General features: G+C 36.2%; 1 protein-coding gene across 1 annotated transcript in view; it reads left to right on the top strand.

The window, feature by feature from the left end:
• The window catches only part of LOC118331263 (single-minded homolog 2-like), a 15,428-nt gene that overhangs the window by 305 nt on the left and 2,935 nt on the right, over positions 1–12,188 (top strand). The window contains exons 2-5 of the mRNA XM_035666066.1: positions 4,545–4,627; positions 7,452–7,541; positions 9,652–9,760; positions 11,834–11,919. Of these exons, the coding sequence (XP_035521959.1) occupies positions 4,545–4,627; positions 7,452–7,541; positions 9,652–9,760; positions 11,834–11,919 (368 nt within the window). The remainder of the gene's footprint in view (positions 1–4,544; positions 4,628–7,451; positions 7,542–9,651; positions 9,761–11,833; positions 11,920–12,188) is intronic.

The raw sequence follows: 12,188 nt of genomic DNA, 5'->3' as shown, positions 1-12,188 counted from the left end.
TTTATCTTAATAAGATTATTATGAAAAATAGATCAGAATTGAAATATGAAAAGATAGCAAAAAATAAATAGCCTAAATAAAAAAATCAGTTTCTTGCTTTCTAATTTGACATGTTCTAACAACGCATTCCAAATATCCAACACAATTAGTTTCGGTCTGTATAAAATACATACTGTAATAACGTATAAAGCTGTTTCGTTTAGGTTTTCAGTGTGTGAGAGCAGGAATTCATAAAGAACAGACGTACGGGAGCTTTACATCACAGAGACGGGTTCACTGTCTCTTCAATAGTTTGAGGGAAAAAAAGTCAAAATGTGGAATGTGAGGAATAGACTCCGTTTTTGGTACCACTTTCTAATGTAAATGGGGTTACAATAAAAAATAAATAAATAAATAAATAAAATGTAATAACTAGTTGATTTATTAATGGTTAATAAATAATTAAATAATGCTATATCCTATATTATACCAAAATGTAATAAATATATATAATGTTCTTAAAAATTAAAATGTCCTTTTAAAAGGCAACAGCCTATATTGCTATTTAAAAGTTATATATTACAATTACAAAGTACAATGTGCTATTAAAATGTTATGCTATTATTATTAGTGACACGACCATAAATAATAGACTTATTGAGAATATAGAATTGAGTTATATAATGAAGAACCATTTTCCACCGTAATTAAATGCACCACTACTAAAAAAGTGTCAATAAAAAACACCAACCAAAGGGGATTTTCACAACCTGGCAACCCAAGGGTTGTTTATCTGAATAGATTCTAAAGTAAATGGTTTATTAACAATTTTTAAAGCCGTAAATTACAACTCAGAAACCCTTTATATATGGGTGCCTTATTATAAAGTGATACCCATTGTTTTTTTTGTTTTTGTTTTTTTTTACCGCTTTAAAACAATGTTAATATACTCTATCAATTAAAATAAAGCTTAAAAACTAAATGTCACTGGTGCGTTAAAATACTTTGGTTGCAACAAAATGTACAGGCGCCTTTGTACCGCATTAAGACTTTTGTCTGGAAGCTATAATAATAATAATAATAATAATAACAATAATAATAAGAGTTTAGTTTACGTTAGTAGTAGAAGTTTCATTATACTGGTCCTTGCAGTAGCAGTAACAGAAGGTGAATTTCGGGCTGGAAGTGTGCTCCTTCACTCAATCATAATGTCTCGGCTGTTAGACTCATTTCGTTAATTGAGGTGTCATCGAAGTTGTTTTCCCACTCTGATTAAAAGCTGACGTCCAGTTTATCCTCCTCACTCATTCATCAAGGTGAATTATTTCATTAAGCCGCGTACAGCTCCACCGGGGCAGGTTAGAGGGCAAGAAAACAGAGCTTTTCCTCTCTGTCATCACTCATAAAGTCAGACTGAATACTTGGCCTCTTACGGCCGGGCCACCCGGGGCAGCGGAGCCGTCAATGCGATCTCTTTGTCCGAGCCGCAGAACGCCTCAGCGAGAGCAGGCCTGCGCATTCATTCACTGCAGCGGCCTGTGAGGCTGATCCAGGGGGCGGTGGAGAAATCCACAATGTCACGGACCCGTTTTGTGGTGGATTGTTTGGTAGTCCTGTAAATCCCAGTAAAGCTCCAGAACGCAGAGCTGGGACGTGAGGAAGTCAAGATCGTTTATGTCAGAGCTTTTATGGCCCTCATTTACCATCAGGAATAAATGTAGGATTGATTATAATGCATCTATAATTGATAAAGACTACATAGGCTCAGTGGAAACACTTCATTTGATGCTTTTCTCACTGAAAATGTTTTAATCGCTATTCAGTTTCAATTACATTTAATGAGCTTTATTGTCATGAATAGTGCTGGTAAGCAAACCCATATGAAAAGTTATAAAAGAATCATATTTGTTACAAAATAACAATTATGATAAAGGTGTACATATTTGTACAATCACAAATCCTAGTAAATAGGGTATTGTAACATAAACAACAACAACAGTCAATCTCACATGCAAAAACAATTGAATTTGGTGCTGTTTCTCTGGCTGTCCCTCAGGTTGGGGCAAGAGCTCAGATATTTAGCTGCCACCATGCAGCAATTTTGTTTTTCACCTAGTGGTTATTTGAGTTTGTCCTCTGTATGTTATTAAATCTGAATATCAGACACAAGACACATACAGCCGTTGGATCTCCTCCTGCTGATAATTCTACATTTAACAGTATGTTAATACCTGTAGTGAGTCAAGATGTCTTGAATCTATTAGTGACTCAGCTGAAAAATGACATTCATGTGTTAATCCAGGAGCTTTCCCTCAGGTTGACAGCATTACTACTGAAGGCATTTACTTATGAAGAGTTGGTGATAACAGTAAAATGAAGCTTTTGTTATTTTGGAGGGTTTAGAACGAGTGAGAGGTGGATCCATCGCATGAAACACAGTAGCCTGACTGTTGTAAGGTGTACCTCAGCCGCTGAAAAAACAAAACAAAAACAGGCCTCATGAAACAATTATCAGGCTTAGAAATATGGACTGAATAGTGACAAAAGGCACATTATACATGGTAACAAAAGACAATAGTAGAAACAGCAAGGGCAATATCAGTAAAAAAACAACAACTACTATAACAACTGTAAACAACTATAGACAGGAGAAGCAAAACTGAATAAAAAACAGTGGCACAATTAAAGGATAAGAGTTCTAAGTGTTGTTTTAAAGGATGGGAGTAAGGGATATATAGTTTTTATAGTTTTTGCATAATTTTTACATATAATTTTGTATTTTGTTCAATTGTATGTTGCTTTTAAGATTCAGCCTTTTGTTATTTTGATAACATTGTTATTATGGGAAGAACATGAGGAGTCCAGTAAGGTCACAAGAGGTTTTTGCTCCCATTATATAAAGCTGATAGAAAAAGATTATTTAAATTTATACTAAATTACTTATTTGTGTTCACTGAAAGCCACACAGAATAATTTCCACTGTTCATGTAGAGTTCATGTAATACTGAAGACTAAATACTGTAGTTTTCTGGTCCATATTGCTCTGTTTGGGGCACAAAGCCTCTCAAAAAGGTGAAAAGGGAACACAGCAATGTATCATTCCTAAATAAAGCATGTGTCCGTCAGTATGTTAATATTCTGAATGGAAATTAAAGTATTGACTCAAACTGTAATAGTACAATTTAGGGACAATGGTGCTTTAGAATCAGAAACAGATTTATTGCCAAGTAGGCTTTCACATACAAGGAATTTGCCTTGGTATATTGGTGCATAACTGTAAACATAGTATGAGGAAAGTAGAAATAAAGACGAAATAGAGACAATTAAAAAAGAGACAGTGTACAATATAAGAGTTATTTAAATGAAAGGCTGTGCAGTTTGTGTGGGGATGTGCAAAATATGGGAATGTGCAAGTTCACAGTTTGAAGTATAAAGGTTGTTTACAGTGTGTAAGATATAGTCCCAGGAAATGTGCATTAATGTAAGGCACAGATTCAGGGTGGTTGGTGAAGTCAGTGTCAGTGGAGGTTCCTTGCCTTATTGATGAGGCCATTTTTAGATTTAGATTTCGGCAGGTTTACTTCAGTATTTTTTCCATTTTTACCAACTACTCATCCTGTCATTTTTAAAAAAATTTTTTATTCAACCTTTATTAAGATTAAAATTTTTTTTCAAGGCTGACCGCACCAAGATAGCGCACCATTACGAGGTAACAAAAATGATTAAATAAAGCATGTTAAAAACCTACATGGGACAGCGGATACATATACACATACAATACAAAACTCAGTTCAGGAACAACAATGACACTCTTCAGTTACACAGCTTGTATCAAAGCCATGAACTCTTGCAGGAAGACAAAAACATTAAGCTGCAGTGTGTTCTGACATTTATTCCTTTACCAGGGTGCAAAATAGGAGAAAGCTGATCTACCAAGCTCTGAGCAAATCCTTGGGACCTGGTAGCACAGCCAGCTAGTGGAGCGAATATCATAATAGCTGTTAGTGAGTGAGAGGAGATTACACAAATATGAAAGGAGTTTACTCAGTATGGCTTTTTAATAAAAAAATAAATAAAATGGCTATTATTTCCATTTTTACTTTCATACTATGTAGATACGTGTTTGCTGATTTATAATGTGAAAATGTAATCACAATATTTGAATATATTTACATATATTTTGCAATATTAAATGTTCAACTTGGTATCACATCCTCAATGATATTTTCCTATATATATTTATTTGTATTTTTGTATTTTTCCCCTCCAAGTTCTGGTGGTGTCAAAGAGTGAAGTCTGGTAGTTCAAAGAAGCAAAAACAGGTTTATAAATCATCACAGGACATGTATTAGGACATACATGCATACAAATAGTTGAACTTTTTGCCACAATACCTGTGAAAACTGATAGCAGTGCTCACACAACTGCAGCCGCTCTCAGCCCTGGAAATAATGCACTGGATCTGCGCAATGTTGAACTTACATGTTTGATATGAAAGTGACAGTGTCTTCATCACTTTGTCTTTGTCTGTTTGACTGTCTTACCGTGTCTGTTTCTCTCTGTAGGTCTTGGTGATGGATGGGGTCAGTCAACAAGGTTCAGTCCTCTGGATAGCATGGCTAAAGAACTTGGTTCCCACCTTTTACAAGTCAGTACGGGAAATAAATTGTGTTCTAGCACTGCAGTATTCTCTTTCATACTCTACTGTACACTGTCCTCTGGGATGACTGTGCTAAAATATGCTCCATGAAAGTGCTGCTCAATACTAAATGATGTTACTGTATGCTAGCCTATGCAGCTGATTTTGCTTTGCTATGCTCATTAGAGTGGAGGTCAGTAGATAGCAGCAAATAGTCTGTGGGCTATAAATCTGGCTTGACACTGAATTATTAAACCCTGCAAATTAATCTGAATTTTAGGCTTCTTATGCCTCCATAAGTATAACAATTAAATGCTGTATTTACGGTTAAATACTGTAAATAACATAAACAGCAAGTGGTGCTCAGTTTAGGTTGTATATCATCTAATGTTTTTAAATATGTTTACGCCTGAAAGGGATCATGTGTTTGGTCGTGTGTGGGTCTGTCTGCAGATACACATCAGGTTGATATTTTTTGTAGCCTACACATTTATGACTGTATGTTCAAGAACCTCTCAAAGTTGCTGTGATTCATGGTTCAACCTGTATCATTGACTGCTCTGTTTTATACCACCACTAATTACTGACTTCTAGCCCCAGAGAAACCTGGTGGAGGTATGCACTATACTGAGGCCCTTTTTCCACCAAATCACCCCTGGTTCTTGAACATTCAAGATTTTTGGAACCATGGTGCTATGTAGCAAACAAGCCTTCTTCCAATTTCGAGTCGAACCATAGTAACTGGATGAATGATCAACAGAGGGTGCACTACAATGCACAACCTGTTGAACATAACATGCCCACTTTGCTTCCCAAGGAAGACCTGTTATTTTTTGGTCCCATCTGGGAACCAACGTTTTGGGTTCTGAACCATTTTAGTATGGGCCAAAACGCTCAGAATAGTTCAAAACAAGGTCTTTGAACCAGAATAGAGCCGATTCCCTGTTGGTGGGAAAGGCCAGAGGCATAATAAAAATCTCAGTGATTGTCACATTTTAAATTTAACTTTTATATTATTTATGATATTGTGAGTTTTTAACTGCAAATGGTAATTCTGTGTAAGATGACTGTGATGCCAAGTAAAATACACTTGAAAACATGATAATCATAGGATCTTCAATATGTCCAAAAACATGAACTCTTTAAAAGAGACATCATCTGCTCTCAGTAGCAGTATATTTGAGCTGCTGATATCATTTTAAAACTCTGAAGTCCAGAACAGTAAAATTTCTCTGAGGAAAATTCTCCCACACTGGGCATGAAAGTAAGGAATGTGATTGGCCAAGTGTGCCGCAGGTGTTATCACTTATGTTATATTTAAATTACTTAATTCACTAAAATACCTCCACTACTGTTTAAAACTGCTACCATTACTTCACTAGCACTGCAAATACTGATATCACTACTATGACCTGTAACCTACCTTCTATATTCATTCTTCTCTACTATTTAACTGATTACACCAACACAACACAACGCTGTTAAAACAATCATACATACAACCATTACCAGCTCAATTACAGCAGCTACTACAATGGTTTTTATATACAGGTATACTTCTGTTTTTCGTCTCTTTTTCATTTTCACATGCCTTTTTCAGTTTAACATTCCTTAGCTCTTCATACTCCTGTGTTTGATTTTAAGACATCTTAATGACGTTTAACTGGGCCAGTACTCACTCACGTCCGGTTGAGTTATTTTATTTATTAGTCTGTACTACGGCTTTTAAATAACTATATGCACTCTTTGTGTAGTTATAAGTGTCAGGCACAATAGTCCTACCTCTTGCTCAAACAGAGGATGTTAGAATGTGCAGCCAATTTGAGGTCAACTATTTGGACTAGTTAAGATGGAAAGCAGCTGGATTTAGATTACTGACACTGTAGTATAAATTTTGGACTAAATCATACATTTCTTTCAATAGAGACAGCTGAGTCACAAATGGTTAAAAATGACAGTAAAAAATAGATCTAGCAATAAACCACATGGGTCTGAATACATTTAAAACTAAACTACTTAAATCTAAACTTCTCTTTAAAAATATGTTTTGGAGAACTGTACTGCCACCTGGATTATTAATATGTCAGACACATTAGAATTGTATAGTTATCGGCCAGTATTTTTCACTATATATATATCAGAATCAGAATCAGAAATACTTTAATAAATAAATAAATTAGGGTGGTCAAGAATAATCATTTTTAATTTTACCAGTTTTCACTGAAAAATTGGATTTTTATAAACTAAGTAGATATTAATATACTAGCAAATTTAAAAGGTATTTCGTTTATGTTGCAGCATGTTGCCATTAATCAACACAGAAAGAAGAGTGTTCACTGCAGTTCCGAGTAAACAAGGTCCTCTTGCTGCAGGTACTACCCGGAGCATGGGTTTACTGACAGACATGGAAAGTGTCAGGAAGTGCAAATGAGCTGCTGGTTATGCACAACACATCCATCAAATTATTGAAAACATATTTAAATTAATAAATACATTTAAAAAAAATATATATATTTTATTTTTACCAGACATTTTTGTAATGTTAATTTATAACCAGTGTTTACCATTTTTATTGTTATTTTAAATGAAGATACAAATATTCCCAGATGCTTTTCTTAATTTAAAAAAAGAGAATCTAATAAAAGATAGTCAAGGGTAAATAATAATAAGATTTTTAACTACATTGCTAAATTACCAAATGCAGAATAGCTGCATACTAACAAAACTTACATCTTATATCATATGGACAAATGTATTGTGACACAACATTATAAAAATGAAAACCTTACTCACTCACTGTTTAAGAGTAACTACTTTGTTACCGCTCCCACAGACTCTGGATGGTTTCGTGTTCGTTGTTGCCTCTGATGGAAAAATCATGTACATCTCTGAAACAGCATCAGTCCACCTTGGCCTGTCCCAGGTAAGCCCCATCACATAACAATTCACATTAACCATTAATGGCTACCCTGATACAATTTCTGCCCCCACTCTCGCAAGTCTTGTATGCATAATATGCTTCTGAGCAATGAGTACTGTATGCATAAAATGTTTCTATCTTATATTTTACATTAGCTACTATTCATTTAAACCAGGGGTCTCAAACTCAAATTGGCCACTGTTGTTATTGTTGTCTCATAGAAGGGCCTTGTCAACATTCAAGTACTACAAGAAAGTGCAATATTCTGAAAATATTTCCATTACTAACATAATACTTAACACAAAATAAAAATATCATCATTTTATATCATCTTTGTTGTTTACAGCCAAACAACAAAGGGCCAAAATCTTCTCTCTTCTTATCAACCGTTATCCACACGCATTTGCAGACACCTTTGACCATTATTTTGTGCCAAATGAAATACAGTTTTTGAAATAGAATTATGTTTTTATTTTAATTGTATATGAAGGGGTGGTTTAAATTGTTAAGACACACACACACACATACACACACACACACACACATATACATAAATAAATATACATAAAAGTCTGAATATATGGAATGAAATGACACGTGACCAAGGCACTGCGCCATATTGTGTTTTCTATACCGGCCTAATAAGGATGTTATGCAAGAAGTGTGGGCCTGAGCGAGCCTGCACGTAATCTATCATAAACAGTCCTAACTAATGAAGCGATAATTAACGCCCTGGCTAATGCGGGCCAATATTCACGATGTTACTGTACTGCAGCTGTATGTTTAAACACAATGCATAGGAAGCAGCAAAAGGTTTAATGTGGTTAAGCTAATAAAAAGCTTCTCCTTCAGTTCATGAAGTCTCTGCAGCATCTGAAGGCATGGACGGATATGTTCAGTTGTTTTAAGTGCCGCGCCAGAGCGCATTGCCGTTACGCACGGCCATTCACTGTGTTTTACCGTCATTAAATCGACAGCAGGCTGCTACAATATTAACATACAGAGCTCTACACACATCAGACTGCTCGGATAGAACTCCATGTTCTGCTTTTTCTGAAGGAGACATCCAGTTACCAGGGCTTATCATAGCCTCATCCAACTTTCTGTTTTGGCAAACGTAGCGTCTCATGTTTTATCCCTGAAACACACTGCAAGGCAAACACTGTTATGTAACATTAATTACTGAACTATATGACCATGAACGAGGTGAGATACATACTAATTATTACTAAAAGAGCGTCAGTCAGATTATAAAATACAGGTTATAAAAATACAAGCGGTTTCACCAAATCAGTGTCTTTATTTTGATACAGTATTTAATTATCGCAGCCTATGATCTATATTCAGCTTCACCTAGCCCTTTTGCAGGTTGTGCTGCTGAACATACATGGACCAAATTAGAAGATGCGCATGGAGACGCCATACAGTCTGTGCACCTAAAAGAGCACCTTGCGCTTGGTATGAGAGTGCAAATGATTAAACTCAGGGTGCAATGCATGTTTGCACCCTCGTAGAACCGGGCCTGAATATAAAGCTACAATTAGACATTATAAAAAAGTAATAACAATGAAAAAAACAAAAAACGAGATATTTAAAATCTGGTGGGGCATGTGCCCTTCAGCTTGAATGGGCATGACTCGACTTGACATTGTAATAATATTAAATCTTATTATCTAAAACATAAGATGGCATCAGTGCCTTGATGATGTCAAATTTCATTTAATATATTCATTCCATAATTTCCTATACATAATCCTGCAGGCCGGATTCTATTTTCTATGATATATTTTAGAGATCAGAAGGAGGGGCGGATGGAGGGCTGGTAATGGCCCCCTGAATTCATATTTATTTATATTATTCATAATAGTTAATGTGAAAGTAAATAATAAATGCATAGCCAGTCAGCTGCTCTTCATCACTGCCTCAAACTCAGACTCCTTTTAGTTTTGGTGTGCCACCCCAAGAATTTCAGTGGCCCTATCTGCTCACCCCTATGAAAGATTTGTGGGTGCACCTCTGGCTGCATGTCTTTGCATTTTGTATGGATTTTGGTTAGTTGGCTTTTGTGTAGCTGATCACTATATAACTCATGCTGGAAATGTGTGTGCTGCAGGTGGAGCTAACAGGAAACAGTATATTTGAGTACATTCACCCATCAGACCATGATGAGATGACAGCAGTGCTGAGTCTGGGTCGTCCTCCACACCATCACTTCTCTCCAGGTACTTAAACACATTCAACCTCCAGGCTCTCATGCATGTCATAGTATATCACATACTGTAAATGGCCAGATCATTTATTTACGGCACAGACAACAATTGCTCATATTAGAGAGATTTGCTGTTCCCTGGTTAGTGCAAAGTAAACTACTATATGTCAGGTCATATTCACTGCTGTGTGGTAAAAAGCAGTTTTGAAAAAAGTCTAACTCAACTTCCTTTTTTAATTTTTTCTTAAGTAAATTAAGTCATACATATTGTTAAGTCTGTTGGTCGGCTACCAGTGCTCACTTTTATAGAACAGTGCCAAACATTACAGCTGACCACAGTTGAGTAATTAAAGTATATAATTCTTACTGTGATGAAAAAGAACTTTGAAGGTTGTTTTAGATGGATCTTTGTGATGACATTGTCAAGTTTGAGATAATGGCATCATAATGATGTCATCTGGTTTGGCATGGTCTAAAGCGTGGAAACTACATTTTAACAGAGAGCCTGCATTACAACTTGGGGTATGGAGTGTGAAAGAGGACATTGTTGAGAGTCTAAAGAAAAGATGTTGGTTTGCATTATGGGATTTTGGCATATGCTGCTTCAATTTTGGACGTTCTTTTCAAAATCTTGTGAGTCTTGACGTACCCCATTATTGAACTTTAAAAACAATATTCTTGGATGGGTAAAGAGGGTGGGTGAGTGTAGCATCTGTTGATCCTGGTCTGTTTTTGCCAGGGAAGAGGCACAGGAAGAGGAGTTTCTGGCTGGTTGTCCAACCTCAGGAGAAGCAATACAGACACCATAGTTGTCATTAAACAGTAAATCAACTTTTTACAGCCTTATATATGTGTGCAAGTGGTTTGGACTGTATCTCATTTGTACATGGCTTTGGAGTAAAGCGTCTGTCAGAGCATGTACACCAATCAGCCATAACATTATGACCACTGGGGCGACTGTGGCTCAGAGGTAGAGCAGGTTGTCTACTAATCAGAAGGTTGCTGCATGTCAAAGTGTCCTTGAGCAAGATACTTAACCCCGAATGGCTCCCAATGCTGCGTCATCACTGTGTGAACGTGTGTGTGAAAGGGTGAATGTGGCATGTAGTGTAAAGCGCTTTAGTAGTCAGCAAGACTAAAAAGGCGCTATATACTGTAAGTACAGTCCATTTACCATTTACTGACTGGTGAAGTAAATTACACTGATTATCTGGTTATGATGGCACCTGTCAGTGGGTGGGATATATCAGGCAGCAAGTGAACATTTAGTCATCAATGTGTTAGAAGCAGGAAAAATGGGCAGTGTGAGGATTTGAATAACTTTGACAAGAACATTATTACCGCCAGGGTGCCCAGGAGGCCATCATGTTATGGCTGATCTGTGTATACATCATGAGATCCATTCATACTACATAAGTCATATAGCCGACTATAGCTGTCATCTTTTGGTCTCTTTTACGCACATTTGACTATACTGGTCTGCCAAAACAAATCTGAGATAATTCAGTTCAATTCAAAACAAATTCATAAATTCATAAGTTATCTCAGGACACGTTTCAAATAGAGCAGGTCTAGACTGAACTCCTTATAAATGTATTTACAGAAGAAAGGAGGACAGAGACAAAGTTGTTTCGGGACGCCAACTAGAACAAGTTGACAAAGCTTTACGGGTGGTCGCGAGGCCTTCATGATTTTAAGGGGTGTAAGAAGCCTTAAACTTAACTTTTTAAGATCTAAACTTTCAAGAGCTGAACACAATCACAAACAGGAAATAATTTGAATTAAATACATAGAGTATATTGTCAGTTTAGTCAATGATAAAAAAAAACCTGTCCCTTAAGGAAAAAGATTGGGAATCACTGAAGCATCTTGCCATAAGGTTGAAGATAATATGAGAATTACTTTAAAGGCTATGTTATTTCAAATGAATTCCATAACTGTGGACCTCTAAACATGATAAAAATGTATACAATGAATAAAAAAATAGGTTACATTTTTGTTTGTTTTGTGTTCATGTTTGTTTTGTAAAAACACAATGTACTACAACATGTGAGTAATGCCTCTATAATGTGTGTTTATGTGACAGAGTATGAAATAGAACGCTCCTTCTTCTTGAGGATGAAGTGTGTTCTTGCTAAAAGAAATGCAGGACTTACATGTGGAGGATATAAGGTAGGTCCAGTCTGTGAAACTGGAGTTTCATTTACCCAAACACATACATGGAAGTGATTTATTTCCATTAAGTAATACATAAACAATTACTGCACTGCACAATCACTTATTGGTCATTCTCAAAAAACCATGGTGTTAAACCTCAACTGTATTCATCCCAGGATACGTTCTCATGAAGCAGCAGCAGCTGGAGGTGTCTTGTACACAGATTATGGTTTCCTGTGGTTTCGCCATTAGTTGGCTACTGTTACAGTTCTTCATGACCGGGT

Source organism: Morone saxatilis, unplaced genomic scaffold (genome assembly GCF_004916995.1).
Source record: "Morone saxatilis isolate NCDOM2014 unplaced genomic scaffold, NCSU_SB_2.0 Contig20, whole genome shotgun sequence".
NCBI lineage: Eukaryota > Metazoa > Chordata > Actinopteri > Moronidae > Morone > Morone saxatilis.
Note: the sequence above shows the minus strand (reverse complement) of the source record. Positions and strands in the feature narration are given on the sequence as shown.